This window comes from Rana temporaria, chromosome 3 (assembly GCF_905171775.1).
Source record: "Rana temporaria chromosome 3, aRanTem1.1, whole genome shotgun sequence".
Classification (NCBI taxonomy): domain Eukaryota; kingdom Metazoa; phylum Chordata; class Amphibia; order Anura; family Ranidae; genus Rana; species Rana temporaria.
The window spans coordinates 452,075,366-452,092,213 of record NC_053491.1 but is presented as its reverse complement, the minus strand read 5'-3'; the positions used below and the strand labels follow the sequence as shown (position 1 = coordinate 452,092,213).

The window sequence follows — 16,848 nt, the reverse complement described above, 5'->3', positions numbered from 1 at the left end:
CCTCCTTCCATGCTTGTCTCCAGGATTTCTCCAGAGCCTCCCCCATCCTCTGGAACTTGCAACCCAATTCTGTCTAGCTTTCTCCTACTCTGTCCACTTTTAGGCGATCCCGGAAAACTCATCTCTTCAGGGAGGCCTATGCTGCCTCCAGCTAACAACCAAATTTCTACTCACAGTCCCTACCTTTTGTTCCACCAGCCCCTCCCTCTTAGACTGTAAGCTTACAGAAGCAGGGCTCCTTTAACCCCCTATTTTTGAATTGTACTGTTGGTGTAGTGTCTCCCTATGTTGTAAAGGGCTGCACAAACTGTTGGCCCTATATAAATCCTGTATAATAATAATATTCAAGTATAAAGTATATTATTTGTTAGCGATCACAGCTGACTCTATACCAGCCTTTCTCAACCTTTTAACCCCAGAGGAACCCCTAAAATAAATTGTAGAAATTGAGGAAACCCATACCAAAGCCAATTCATTGGGGGTTTATGGAAAATATGCCTCATATATTGGTGGTCAGTAGGAAGAATGCCAACCTTACAGTGGTGGTCAGAATTCCACCATTACAGACAGCTAAAAAGATACATTGGTTTCATGCTGCTGGCTTTGTCAAGTGGTAATAGCCCAGGAACTATGGGCCAAATCCACAAAGAGCCGGCGTAACGTAAATTTTTCCATTTAAGTTACACTGCCTTAAAATTTCTACCTAAGTGCCCGATCCACAAAGCACTTACCTAGAAATTTTCGGCTGTGTAACTTAAATTCCGCCGGCGCAAGGCGTTCCTCTTCAAATGGGGGCGATTCCCATTTAAATTAGGCACGCTCCCGCGCCGGCCGTACTGCGCATGCTCGTGACTAGTGTTGCTCACGAATATTCGTATTGCGAATATTCGGCTCGAATATGGCATATTCGAGTATTCGCGATATATTTCGAATTTCGCGGTGAATATTCGCTATTCCGAATATTCGAATTTTTTCAATTTTATTTTTAGAACAGATCACATCCTAGAGATCTCCATCGACGTCTAAAAGCATTGCTGGTATGATTAGAGACCTTGGGCCGAGTAGCTGAAGCGATCATTTTATCTTGCCGAAAAATCGCAATGCGATTATTCGGCAATCGGAATATCGCGCGATTATTTTCTCCGCCCTTCTTTTGCATCAGAGCCAATCAGAGTGCTCCTACCGCAGTTGTCGAAATTCCGCAATCAATTTCGCATTCGCATTTTGCGAAATTTCGATAAAATATCACGAATATTCTGAGCCAATCAGAGGGCTCCTACCGCAGTTGTCGAAATTCCGCAATCAATTTCGCATTCGCATTTTGCGAAATTTCGATAAAATATCACGAATATTCTGAGCCAATCAGAGGGCTCCTACCACAGTTTTCGAAATTCCGCAATAAATATCGCATTCGCATTTTGCGAAATTTCGATAAAATATCACGAATATTCTGAGCCAATCAGAGGGCTCCTACCGCAGTTGTCGAAATTCCGCAATAAATATCGCATTCGCATTTTGCGAAATTTCGATAAAATATCACGAATATTCTGAGCCAATCAGAGTGCTCCTACCGCAGTTGTCGAAATTTCGCAATTATTTTCGCAATAGCGAAATTTCGCAAACATTTCATTTCGATAAAATATCACGAATATTCGAATTTAGCGAATATTTCTCGAATATTCGGCTATATATTCGTGATATATCGCGAAATCGAATATGGCGTATTCTGCTCAACACTACTCGTGACATCATTTTCCCGACGTGCATAGCGCGAAATTACATTACGCCGAGCTTTGTGGATCGCGTCGGGTCAATAAAGTTGCGTTGAAAAAAAAAAAAGATACGGCGAAAAAATAAAAATTCAAAACAAAAAAAAAATCGCGTCGCTGGACAGAAGGGTCTGTTTTTACAAGGTGTAAACAGTTTACACTTTGTAAAAGCAGCCCTAATTTTGCGTTTGCAAACTAAAACTTACGGAGAAAAAACGAAGCGTAAAAGCTTTGTGGATCTCCGTAAGTGCTAATTTGCATACCCGAGGCGGCATTTCGACACGAAATGCCCCCAGCGGTGGATGCGGTACTGCATCCTAAGATCCGGCAGTGTAAGTCCCTTACACTTGTCGGATCTTCTGCCTAACTATGGGAAACTGATTCTGTGGATCAGTTCCATAGTTAGAAACAGGGATACGACGGCGTAACAGGATCAGGCCCTATGTAGGCACCAATGGATGGGAGATCTTCTAATCATAGATCAATGAACCCCTAGCAAACTCTTGAGGAACCCTAAATGAAAATGTCTGCTGTTTATGATCTGATTGTACAATCTTCTTTAATGTAATCAAAGCTATGATACAAAAACTAACCAACTCAGTTAGTATCGAATCAGGCAGACCCTTGCACTACACAATTCATGGTGGATTTGATTTGGAACAAAAAGATTATATAGTGCATGGTCAACCTATCTTTAAAATTGTAATAATAAAATCATATACGTAAATAATAATATTATGTTATACTATATAGTTTACTAGTTACCAATTAATTATTTCATGATATCACTTGGGCTTAGCTTGCAAGAAAAATGTATTAAACTGATTCACTCACTTTGACATCACTGTTGCCATAGTTGTAGAGAATAGCTCTTATCTCAACTTGTTCATTCCTGACCACAGCATATGGAAGTCGGAGATCAATGAAGAAGGACAGCTGGACCGTGATATCATGTGGCTTAGATATACAGATTCCTGCCAATGAAAACACAGAAAAGTAAACATGAAAATTTGTCATTCTAAATCGTAAACCTCCTACACAAAACACAAAAACATCTCCATTCTCAATCACACCCATCCTACATATAAAAGCACCATCCCATCCTAAATTACACCCATCCTACATGAGGAAACACCATCCACATCTGAAATCCCACCTATTCCACGTAAAAAACACCATCCATCCTAATTCACACCATCCTACATAAGGAAACACCATCCCATCTTAAATCATACCCATTCTACATTAGTAGACACCACCCTATCCTAAATCACACCCATCCTACATGAGGAAACACCATTCCATCCTAATTCATAGATATGTGCATTCCCGTTCATACGAATGTTATTTTCGTATGAAAATGTTAATTTTCGTACCCGCAGAATAGTGTGTACATACGAAAAAATTAAAGCACCAAAATACGAAAACGACGGGATTACGAATGAGCCGCATAACGAACAACCGCAAATACGAACGAACGATCTGACGAAAATACGACAAAATGAAAACGGCAAAAGAACGAAAATGACATCTATAACAAAAGATTTGCATTCTGTATCCTGTTTGAATCCCCTCTCTGCTCGTATCCTCAGCCGCATGTCCACATGACACCTACAACAAAAGATTTGCATTCTGTATTTTGTTTGAATCCCTTCTCTGTTCGTATCCTCAGCCGTATGTTCACACGACATCCACAACAAAAGATTTGCATTCTGTATCCTGTTTGAATCCCCTCTCTGCTCGTATCCTCAGCCGTATGTTCACACGACATCCACAACAAAAGATTTGCACTCTGTATCTTGTTTGAATCCCTTCTCTGTTCGCACCCTCAGTCCTATGCTCATATGACATCCACAACAAAAGACCCGCACTCTGCATTTTGTTTGAATCCTTTCCCTGTCCGCATCCCCAGTCGCATGCTCATACGACATCCACAACAAAAGACCCGCACCCTGTATTTTGAATTCCTTTTTTCTGTTCGTATTTTGGATTCAACAGAATGCAAATCTTTTGCCACAGATGTCACACGAACACACGACCGAAAACACCAAAAGAAAAAGGACCCAAAACACAGAATGCAAATCCCTTGCCACAGATGTAATTTTCGTTTTTTTGAATGGGCAGTGAGTGTAGTTAGTAAAGCAGCTTCTCTTTTGTGCTGAGTAGTACAGTAAAGCCAAATAAACTTTTCTGTGGATTTTCATCTGAAGGGAGATCAGTTGGCCAAACTTTTAAACCCAAAAATGTTTTTTTGATGGAGTTTAAAAACGAACAAATTTTCTGAGAACAAACGGAAAACGATCGTTTTTATGTTTGTTGTTAAAAAAGTCTGACCAAGTGTATGGGGCTTAACAATCATTAATATGGATGAGCCGCGTGTTGAAAGTGCCGCGAATCCCGCGATATATTTACGAAAGTACAAAATGACGAAAATCCTTTTTCTGTTCGTATCTTCAGTCGCATGGCCACATGACATCCACAACAAATTGTCATAGATGTCACACGAACACACGACCGAAAACACGAACAGAAAAAGGAATCCAAAACACAGAATGCAAATCATTGACGAAAATTCATGAAAATTATTGTCTAACAAGTAACGAACATGAATTAAACAGAATAACGAACCATCCAGCATGTACGAAAATAAAACGGTAACGAAAATACGAAACGATCGGAATACGAAAAAATCTCGTCGTACGAAAAACGAACGGGAACGAACAGGAAAACGGGCATCTTACCAAAAACGAACGGAAACGAACCTACGGAACGATACGTACATTAGCACCCATCCCTTATGAGGAAACACCATCCCATAATTTCACTGATCCTACATAAGGAAACACAATCCATTCTAAATCACACCCATCCTACATGAGGAAACATCATCCCCATCCCAAATGACACCCATTCCACATGAAAAAACACCATCTATCCTAAATCACAGCATCCTACATAAAGAAACACCATCTAATCCAAAAATCACACATATTCTACATAAGTAAATACCATCCACATCCTAAATTGCACTAATCCTACATTAGTAGACACCATCCTATTCTAAATCACATCCATCCAACGTGGTGAAACCCATCCTACATGAGAAAACACCATCGTATCCAAAATTACACCCATCCTACATGAAGAAACTATATTCCAATCCTAAATCACACCCATCCTTCATAAGAAATCACCATATCATTCTAAATCATACCCATCCTTTATGACAGTGGTTCTCAACCTGGGGGTCGAATGATGATTTGCTAGGGTTAATGAATCCTGGGCTGTTCCTGAAGCCCGCACCGCTCTCCCAGCCTTTTTTGCGGCCGCCCAGCAAGGCTGTCCCTGGAGCCGGTGGCCGCCCACTCAGTCTCTTTGCAGCCACTCATACAGTTTACGACATGACTGGGGGACAGACAATAGCGGTCAGTTGACCGGTGAGAAATGTGAAGTGGGAGGGGCTGGAGGAGACCCTATCTCCTGATTTTGGCATAGGTGTCACTGTTATGAGACACCACAAAGTCGGAGACGCAGTGAGTAACACTACCTGTGATTATAGTTGCCATTAAAAGTCCCTGCTACAGATCAGCAGTTGACCTTGATCAAGAGCACCTAAGTTGGCTGATCAGAACTCCCCCCAGCATTGCCAAAAATCCCAACTACCCGCCAGCACTGCCACTCATCCCATTTCCCACCACCACTCCACCAAGGAGTAAGAGAAGAAATAAAATAGAGAATACGTGGAAGGGAGAGGAAAATAGGGGGAGGAACAAAGAAAAATGGAGAGAAAGAATAAGAGAAAGAACAAGAAAGATGGCTAGAGAGAGGGATTGGGGGGAAAAAACAAGAAATTAGGATAGAGGAAAAAAGGAGAACAAATAGAAAGAGTGGTACATCCTAAAATGTACCATAAGGGATTTCAATACTGTACGAGTGCAAGGGACTCAGGGAGCACTAAATGTCCATTAGGAGCGCAAATTACTTGTCTTGCCTTGGGTGCTGACAACCCACGCTACAAATTTTTTTTTACTGTTAGGGGTCCCCACAACTTGGGAAATTTTACCAAGGGGTGACGGCACTAGCAAGGTTGAGAACCACTGCTTTATGAAGAAATGGCATCTCATCCTAAATCACACCCATACTACATAAAGAGAAACAACATTCTATATCACATCCATCCTTCATAAGGAAACATCGTCTCCATCCTAATTCACACACATCCTACATGAAGAAACACCATCCCCATAGTGTGTTGATACATGGGTTGTTTTGACCCCTTACCAATTTATTCCTCCTCTTTCCCCTAGCATTTTTTTTATTTTCAGCATACTCAGTGAAAACTGTTGCTAGATGCCAAGAACAGAGCCATGTGATAGGAATGATGTAACTTATGTGCAAATGTGCAGAAGTTACATCATCAGTGGTTACCCAATAGATAAATGGGACAGTGGCAGACCCAAAAGAAGCAGAAGAAAAGATGGTGGCTGCCAGGGTAGGGTAGGGCACACGTATAGGGGAAGAGTGCCATATTGTGCAAATATCCTATGCGGACTTGCACATTATGACAACACCCAGTACACAGGGGATTACTTCCTCTTTACAAGGAAATAAGGTTGGGTCTTTAATCTTTTCAGTTCCTCTCTTTTGAGAATAATATCTATTTTGCATCTGAAATGTTTGCTATACATGAATTTAGTCCACAAACTCGTGTTAGATCCAGAGTCAACAGGCTCTGTTGAAGGTCACAATTCTGAATCATAAGTAGATTTACAGTATATAATATTGAAGTGTGTCCCACAAAGTTTACAATTTTGGATTTATTTTAAGTGTTTCCTAAATTATTGAGGAAAGCATTTTCTTGTTTTACATCTTTTATATTACTTTCAAAAATTGTGATAACGCTAAAACATCTTCTATAAAAGCTTACCTTTGTTTTCAGACAAACTCACAGCCAAAACTTCCCATGTAGTGATTGAATCTTTTAAGAAGAGGCTGAGACTCTTGGTTGAAATCCTGTTTTAGAAGATATATTTGTTTAGAAAAATTCTCCTCCCCTTACAATGAGAAAATATAAAAGAACACAGCTTAAAAAGTGGAGAAACCCAACAATAACATCAATGAAATTTTCATATTGGTAATGTTATCAGCTTTGTGAACTACAGAACACACACGCTCCCACCCCATCAAGATATGGAAATGAGGTACAGTAAAACCTTGGTTTGAGAGTAACTCGGTTTAACCTCCCTGGCGGTATGATTATTTCAGATTTTAGGTTCTGAAAGCAGTACAATTATTTTGCATGGAAATTTGGCATTTTATATTGTAGGCCTGTAATTTTTAGGAATAACTCACTTAAATCTGACCAAACAAGAGTCTAGTAGACATCCAGGGTATGATAAAGTTTTAAACACAAAATCATTAATTATAATATAATAAATAACTATAAATAATTATAACAAATAATAATATAATTATAATAAAAAATATTCAATAATGTAATCAAATACACTGAAATTTGCTCAGTTGCAGAATTGTCGCTGTCATTACTTTTAGTGTTTGATGATGAATTTCCCCACAAATCACTATCGCTCAATTCTGCAAGTGATTTTAATTTATTATCACTGGTTTTCTAGTCTAAAACCACTTTTGACATAAAGGGACACTTTTTGGTTATTATGGACAATCCCCAGTTTCCAGGCAGAAAAAAAGGTATTTATAATATAAAAGTGCATACAGGACACTGGACTGACCACTAGGGACAAATGGGGTGTGTAATTATTTTATACAGTACTGTAATCTGTAAGATTACAGTATACTATATGTGTATTGTGTTTTTACTTTTTTGAATTTGGTGCCAATCCCGGGTCCCGTGCGTCGTAACGTCGCAGGGAACGGAGCTCGGCGGCACTCGGGCACTGTGAATCAAGTGGAGGAGCACACAGCTCGCTCACACAGCGGGGAGACATCGCAGGATCCAGGGGACAAGGTAAATAACTCGCTGCCTGGATACTGCGATTCGATCCCGAGTCTGGCTCGGGGAACCCGCTAATGGTACTGCAATTCCACCCCGAGCCAGACTCAGGATTACCGCCAGGGAGGTTAAGAGCATTTTGCAAGACAAGCAAAATGTTTTAATACATTTTGCCTTGATATACAAGCAATGTCTAGTTATAAGAGTAGTGTCATTTCACAATTGAGTATAAAAAAGAAGAGAGGAGCCTAAGTGTAGCAATATGATTACATTTAAAGAAGGTTAAAACATTTAGCAACTTATTGCTACACTTATGCCGCGTACACACAATCGGTCCATCCAATGAGAACGGACCGATGGACCGTTTTCATCGGTTAACCGATGAAGCTAAATGATGGTCCGTCATGCCTACACACCATCGGTTAAACATCATCGTGTCAGAACGCAGTGACGTAAAACACAACGACGTGCTGAAAAAAATTAGGTTCAATGCTTCCAAGCATGCGTCGACTTGATTCTGAGCATGTGTGGATTTTTAACCGATGGTTGTGCCTACTAACGATCGTTTTTTTCCCATCGGTTAGGAATCCATCGGTTAAATTTAAAACAAGTTGGCTTTTTTTTAACCAATGGCTAAATAACCGATGGCGCCCACACACGATCGGTTTGGACCGATGGACACGCCCAGGGGATATAAATGTCAGCTCCACCCAGCTTCCGGGGCTCAGAGAGATCCGGCCTGGTGGGACAGCAGTGACTGGGCAAGTGAGCTGTTCCCGGGTGCTGGGTCCTCCCTTTTAAGCCTTGTGTACGGGCCACCAGCAATGAACACAAGAGCAAGCAGCATCTTTCCAAGCCCCAGTCACTGGAGAGGACTCTGTTACAGTCCATTTGGGGAATCTGTCCAGAAAGTGGGTTGGCCCTATCTGCAGCCACCAGAACCTCCTGACCGAAGCAAGTAGCAAGCAGTGCCAGTGGGAAGTCTGTGCCAGCAGAAGGTCCACTCAGCTCACAATCCGCTGAATTAACGATTACTATCTTGGACATGTGAGATTCTTTAGCCCTCTATTCTATCTGTAGATTGAACTCAGAACATGCTACTGCCACCTGTTGGACATTAGTAGAACTGCAATATAGTTATTATTTCCTTTCCCTTTACGGTTCATATTAATGTCTTGTACTGCATACCCGTGTTCACATGATCTCCTGCACAATTTGTGTTGAATTTCATTGTAAGGTAAAGTAGAAATTGCATATCACCAGTGGTCTGGTCATTTGGCTGAAAACCGTTACGCAACACTGGTAAAAGCAAGCAGTTATTTTTATTTTCAAAATCTTCAGCAAACAAAAAATAGTCTACAAAATAAAGATATTGCTCAGCGCCACATAAATCCAGTCTCATACTAGGTTAAAGTCCCCAACTGCTCCAGAGCTTCCAAAGGCCATGTCACCAGCAACTTAGCCATTTCAGTCACGGGCAGTGGACCACTCTTGCTCCTTCACACTCAAATAGCAGATTGGTAATGGCTGTTTCTTGTTCCTTTTCTGGACTCGTAGGCAGATGGGTTAACCCCCTTCAGGACCAAAGTCCCTGTAATCAGGGTTTGGAGCTTCTTTTCTACCCCAGAGATCTCTCTGAACTTCCGGGTTATGGATTTCTAATAAGGACTTACCAATCCAGAGAGTACTGAAAATCACTTCAACCAGACTATTCCAGAACCCCTCATCTTGCATGGGTGATAACCCCTGTGTTAGGACCTGGATAACCTGCTGGTGGCACTCTGGATGGAGGGTTGTAAACCCAATGTCCAGCAGTAGGTGTCTCCCAGAAGCCAGCAGACCCCAGTAACCAGTTTCCACCTGATGCTGGCTGCTGAGAAGGTATTTAGATCCTCCCATTTTAGTGCTCTTTTTGCTACAGTGTTTTGTTTTGCTTTCTGCCAAATGTTGTTTGCTTTAGATCCTGCTCTTGCTCCTGCCCTTGTATCATGCTGCCTTGTACCTGCTCTCTCTTGTTTCTGATCCCAGTTTTGATTTTCCCCATTTCCATCTGCTTCCTGCATATCCAGTTTTATTTGTGTTTATGTGTTCCTCATTTTGTTATATTGTATATAGTTAGTTGTTAGTTATGCTTTCTGTTTGTTATTAGTGAGGTATTCTGTCATTGGGTTTTAGTGCATGTTATTTTTATGTTTGCTGTGTGTTTAGATGGTTTCTGTTTCAATGTGAATAAATCTCCCTTTAAGAATTTACAGTCTGGTCCCAGTTTCCTGAGTATAGCCACGCAGATCTGGTCATCTCTGATGCCGATTCCTGACATAACACTGCAGCAAAAAGACACAAAAAAGGAGGATCTAAGTACCCTCCGAGCAGCCAGCATCAGGTGGAAACTGATTATTGGGGTCTACTGGCTGATGGGAGACATCCTCTGGTGCACACTGGAATTACAACCTTCCACCCAGAAACCACAGTGCCACCAGCAGGTGATCCAGGCCCTGACACCCTGAGGACCACAAACCAATAGCATCCTGTACACAACATTGGGTGGCCCTATTAAGGACATGTTCTCAAATAGATACTGTATAGCAAAAAGCTTTTAAGAAAATAAGAAAAGTTCATCCTTAAGCTTAATGTACACGGGACATTTTACAACCTCTCCTGAACGATTTAACCTAACAGATAGTAACCGACAATTAAAAACATCTACTTTGATGTGTTTACATGAAGTGCTTAGCCGCGTTTAAAAGTGTTTTTTTCAGTCAAAAATGTAAAACGCCTGTAAATGAAAGGTGGCTAAACTTGAGTTACTGCGTTTACAAGCGCTTACAAGCTGTTATAGGCGTTTGGCGTTTCAACCCTCCTGAATGCATTTTTTTTGCTTTTCAAAGAATGCTTCTAAATTCAACTGCCTAGAAATTACTATATAGGACCCCTGTGTACATGTACTGATAGGATAACATAGAGGAGAGTTCAGGGGCAGCTGAAAAAATGCCCAATTGCTCCTAAACGTCCATTTACCCGCAGCAGTGTACATGAAGTCTTAGGTTCCATTCACACCTTGGCGTTCTGGATGCAATTGCCACGATTCAGCCCGCAATTCAGAAACACTGTTAATCGCGGGGAGCCCTTGTGATCCCCGCTATTTTGAATGGCACCAAATCGTGGAGTGATTTTGATACGATTGTCACCTGACAAATCTCAGTAAAATCACAGTAAAAACGCGCAAAAAAAATCCTGAGTGCTTTTACACTGGAGCGGTGTGCTTGCAGGACGTTAAAAAAAAAGCATCTTTGGGGCGCTTTAGGAGTGGTGAATACACCGCTCCTAAAGCGCCCCTGCCAATTGAAATCAATGGGCAGCGCCGCCAAAGCGCCTGCAAAGTGCTTTGGCAGCGGCGCTTTGCGGGAGCTATTAACCCCTTCATCGGCTACCAGCGGGAGTTAAAAGTGCCCCGCTAGCAGCTGAAAAGCACTGCTAAAACGACGGTACAGCTCTTCTAAGAATAGCGGCGCTTTACCGCCAACGCCCCCCTACCCCAGTGTGAAAGTGCCCTTAGTTACTCCACAGATAGCACCATCCTGATGCCGCGTACACACGGTCGTTTTTCGGCATGATTGTTTTTTTTTAAAAAAAAATTTAAAATGATTGTGTGTGGGCTTCACATCGTTTTTCGGCTTCTGAAAATGTCGTTTTTCGTGATGTAAAAAATGATCGTGTGTGGGCAAAAATGACGTTTTAAACCCGCGCATGCCCAGAAGCAAGTTATGAGACGGGAGCACTCGTTCAGGTAAAACTACCATTTATAATGGAGTAAGCACATCCATCACGCTGTAACAGACAAAAAAGCGCGAATCGTCTTTTGCTAACAAGAAATCAGCTAAAAGCAGCCCAAAGGCGAATAGAACTTCCCCTTTAGAGTTCCGTCGTACGTGTTGTACGTCACCGCGCTTTGTTCATCATTTTTCCAAAACGATGGTGTGTGGGCAACGTTGTTTTTAATGATGAAGTTGGAAAAACTTCTTTTTTTTTCATGCCGAAAAACGACCGTGTGTACGCGGCATTAGGGTTTATTTTAACCTTTTCTTGCTAACATATTAAATGCAAAAACAAGTCAAGGCTTTCCTAAGTACATACAACCATTTTATATAACAGCTTTATGAATATATCCCAAGGACTTTCACTCACCCATTAGCATCTGGTGCTTCATTCATTGTCTCTATCTTCCAGAAAAAGCTTTCATCAAATTCCGACCTGGAGATTATGTCAGAATCATCAATGTAATCAAGGTCCGCATCACCTAAAAATAACAAACAGATGTTGCAACTATTATTATTAGTTATTTATTAAAGATATGAATGTCGCTACTGTCTGGTGCAAGCCTTAGAAATATCAAAGGTGAGTCTACTAGGACCAGCATCACCAACATACAGGTGTCACTACCCCTGGCACAAAGCATCACAACTGCAGAATACAAGCATCTCCATCCACTGCCTATTGCAGCATAAGGAGGGGGTGGCTGAGGAACGTGCATTTTTACTGCCTCCCCAACCCCATTCCTAAATGATTCCTTACTTATCTGAGAGGCAGATATTGCTCAAGAAACCCCTAGCAACCCCTGAAGGAACCCTAGTTGAGAAAGACTCACATATTGTATATCAGCTGATTGTATTTTCACTGATCATAACAGTGCTGATATTATGTGTACCCAGAAAAGCCACCTCTTCCCCTCTGTTGCCTATATGCACAGGCCTAAAGCGCCTAGTAGTAAATCCAGCCTTCAATGAAGAAAGGCCAGGAGGTCCAGGCCTTGGCTGTTACAAACATGACCAAAGATAGCTGCTTTTTAAGGTTACAGACAGTGATGTAGATTTAGTGAAGGATTAGATACTGCCTCACTTCATCCAAAATATAGGAAAAAATATATACCGTATCTTACAAAAGTGAGTACACCCCTCACATTTTTGTAAATATTTTATTATAACTTTTCATGTGACAACACTGAAGAAATTGCACTTTTCTACAATGTAAACTAGTGAGTGTACAGCTTGTATAATAGTGTACATTTTCTGCCCCCTTAAAATAACTCAACACCCAGCCATTAATGTCTAAACCGCTGGCAACAAAAGTGAGTACACCCCTAAGTGAAAATGTCCAAATTGGGCCCAATTAGCCGATTTCCCTCCCCAGTGTCATGTGACTCTTTTGTGTTACAAGGTCTCAGGTGTGAATGGGGAGCAGGTGTGTTAAATTTGGTGTTATCGCTCTCACTCTCTCATACTGGTCACTGGAAGTTCAACATGGCACCTCATGGCAAAGAAATCTCTGAGGATCTGAAAAAAAAAGAATTGGTGTTCTACATAAAGATGGCCTAGGCTATAAGGAGATTGCCAAGACCCTGAAACTGAGCTGCAGCACAGTGTCCAAGACCATACAGCAGTTTAACAGGACAGGTTCCACTAAGAACAGGCCTCACCATGGTCAACCAAATAAGTTGAGTGCATGTGCTCAGCATCATGTCCAGAGGTTGTTTTTGGGAAATAGACGTATGAGTGCTGCCGGCATCGCTGCAGAGGTTGAAGGGGTGGGGGGTCAGCCTGTCAGTGCTCAGACTATATGCCGCACACTGCATCAAATTGGTCTGCATTAATGTCGTCCCAGAAGGAAGCATCTTCTAAAGATGATGCATAAGAAAGCCTGCAAACAGTTTGCTGAAGACAGACTAAGGGCACGGATTACTGGAACCATGTCCTGTGGTCTGATGAGACCAAGATAAACTTATTGGGTTCAGATGGTGTCAAGCGTGTGTGGTGGCAACCAGGTGAGGAGTACTAAGACAGGTGTGTTGGAGTGTCATGGTCTGGGGCTGCATGAGTGCTGCCGGCACTGGGGAGTTACAGTTTTTTTTGAGGGAATCATGAATGCCAACATGTACTGTGACATACTGAAGCAGAGCATGGTCCCTTCCCTTCAGATACTGGGCCATAGGGCAGTATTCCAACATGATAACGACCCCAAACACACCTCCAAGATGACTAATACCTTGCTAAAGAAGCTGAGGGTAAAGGTGATGTACTGGCCAAGCATGTCTCCAGACCTAAACCCTATTTAGCATCTCTAGGACATCCTCAAACAGAAGGTGGAGAAGTGCAAGGTCTAAAACATCCACCAGCTCTGTGATGTCGTCATGGAGGAGTGGAAGAGGACTCTGGTGGCAACCTGTGAAGCTCTGGTTACCTCCGTGCCCAAGAGAGTTAAGGCAGTGCTGGAAAATAATGGTGGCCACACAAAATATTGACACTTTGGGTCCAATTTGAACATTTTCACTTAGGGGTGTACTCACTTTTGTTGCCAGCGGTTTAGACATTAATGACTGTGTGTTGAGTTATTTTGAGGGGACAGCAAACTTACACTGTTATACAAGCTATACACTCACTACTTTACATTGTAGCAAAGTGTCATTTCTTTAGTGTTGTCTCAAATATTTTCAAAAATGTGAGGGGTTTGCTCATTTTTGTGCCCGGATTCACAAAGCACTTACGCCGACGTATCTAGAGATGCGCCGCGTAAGTGTAAAAATGCGTGCCCACATGTGCACGTGCCCTGAAATTAGGCTTCATCCGACCGACGTAACTTGTCTACGCCGTCGTATCGTGAGCGCTTATTTACACCTGGCGCATTTGCCGCTCTCATAGATTTTCTATGCACATATGCAAATGAGGGAGATACGTCGATTCACAAACGTAGTTGCGCCCCGCGCATAATATATGCGGTTTGCGTAAGTCGTACGTCCGGCGTGAAGTTATTCCCCATATATGAGGCGCAACTCATGCAAAGGTATGGACCAGGGAACACAGCCGTCGTATTTTACGTCGTTTACGTAGTACGTGAATATGACTAGGCGTAGGTTACGTTCACGTCGTAGGCAGTGATTCGACGTATCTTAGGCAGTTGTTTCGACGTGATTCTGAGCATGCGCACTGGGATGCGGCCACGGGACGGCGCATGCGCCGTTCATTTTAAGTACTTCTATGGCGCTTGGCCCATCATTTGCATGGTGTCACGCCTCATTACCATGGCTCACGCCCACTTCCACCTACACTGGCTTACGCCGAGGAAACCCAACGTATCTTTAAGAGCGAGTGGGAGCAAGTGCTTTGTGAATCCAGTGCTTGCGTCTGTGCGTTGCGCTGGCGTAGCGTAAAAGAAATACGCTACAGCGGCATAAATATGCGCCGATGTATGTGAATCCGGGCCATAGTATATTTCCTACATTTTTAAACTTTTATATATGTTTCACTATAATTAGAGCCCAATTGAAGCCACAATACTAACCATTTAATCAGAGAGACATTGTACTGATAGTGTATTTTCATAGATCCCCCTCTGCTTTCCTGTTGCACAAAGTGTCAAAACATGACTATGTAGTCCAGTAGACAGCAGAGAGTGAACTCACTATCCAGTGCGCTTTGACTATGTCACACACGCCCTTGCAATAAAGCTTGTTATGAGGAGTGTGGCTATTTATTAGCTATTCCGGCGCAGAGCAACAAAATAAGAGGGCAAAAAGTAAATTCATACCAGCCATTCCCAGGGTTCCTCCAGATGTTGATAGGGATTTTTTGAGCTGTGGCTGTTTGACCTCCCATTTGATCGTGTCTGCATAGTTCCAAGCAGGGGCGGACTGACCATTTGGGCACTCAGGCACTGCCCAAGGGCCCCATGCCACTAGGGGGCCCCATCAGGGTTACCAGCCTCATCAAAACCAGGGACAGTATGTTTTTTTTTAAATCCAAGATTATAGCTGCCCCGCCTCTCCAGTACCATTTCAGTGTGTGTATGTGTATTCTGTGTGTATGTATACAGTACAGTGTGTGTATACTGTGTGTCTGTGTATGTATACAGTATGTGTGTGTATATAATGTGTGGCCCATAATCTATTGCCTGGGGGCCCCACAATCTCCTATTGCCCGTCAGCCCCATAATCTTCTATTGCCCGGGGGCCCCATGAGTTGTCAGTCCACCCCTGGTTCCAAGGCCAATGCTACTTGGCAAAACCAACAGCATGACACAATTATCTTTTTAGCTGTCCTTAACCACCTCAATACGGAGCACTTTTACCCCCTTCCTTCCCAGACCAATTTTCAGCTTTCATCGCTATCGCACTTTCAATGACAATTGCGCGGTCATACTACGCTGTACCCAAATTACATTTTTATCATTTTCTTTGCCCAAATGGACCTTTCTTTTGGTGGTATTTATTCACGATTCACATTTTTTATTTTTTGCGATATAAGTGAAAAAAGAGCGGAAATTTGGAAAAAATATATATTTTCTTCTTTCTATTTTAAAAGAAATCCAATAAGATCGAATTTTGTCAGACATTTAAGCCAAAATTTATTCTTGCTACATATTTTTGGGGAAAAAAAAAAAAACCTTGTTAAGTGTGTAATAATTGGTTTGTGTGATCACGGACATATGTACACAAATGATCATGTACAGATGTGTGCAGGTGATCACGGACATTTGTGTGCAGATCATTGGGACATGTGATTGTACTGTTACATATGTGGGGGACAGGTGTTTTTACTATGTGTGTTTTTACTATATATGGGGACATGTGTGGGGGGACATGTGTTTTGGGGACACTGTGTGGGGGGACATGTGTTTGGGGTCACTGTGTGGGGGGACATGTGTGTTTTACATTTTGTGGGGACACTTGGCTGGTGATCAGTGTGTAAAAAGCTGTTAAAAACAGCTCATACACACTCATCACCAGCCGGCTGCAGCGATCTGCTCTCCTCTCCTCACAGACTACTTCTGTATGAGGAGAGTAGAGCTGATTGCCTAGCAACCAGCTCTTTATTTACATCACATGACGGCTGTGATTGGGCATGGCCATAATGTGATCATCGGGATCACGCCGCTGCTTCTGAGGGATGTTCCTGACTGTCCATTTAGAAGGAGAGAGCGCCCACCTGGCCATATATATGCAATGGCCAGGTGGGAAGTAGTTAAGGGTGGAATTTTGACCACCACTGTAAGGATTGCATTCTTCCTACTGACCCCCAATGTAAGGGGCATTTTCCCCACTGATTCCCAATGAATTGG

The 16,848-nt window shown here is 42.2% G+C and overlaps 1 protein-coding gene across 1 annotated transcript in view; it reads right to left on the bottom strand.

The window, feature by feature from the left end:
• LOC120933437 (venom factor-like) overlaps positions 1-16,848 on the bottom strand; it is a 161,180-nt gene that overhangs the window by 72,991 nt on the left and 71,341 nt on the right. The window contains exons 18-20 of the mRNA XM_040346654.1: positions 11,926-12,037; positions 6,697-6,782; positions 2,604-2,743 (exon numbers count right to left, since the gene is read on the bottom strand). Coding sequence (XP_040202588.1) covers positions 2,604-2,743; positions 6,697-6,782; positions 11,926-12,037 — 338 coding nt within the window. The remainder of the gene's footprint in view (positions 1-2,603; positions 2,744-6,696; positions 6,783-11,925; positions 12,038-16,848) is intronic.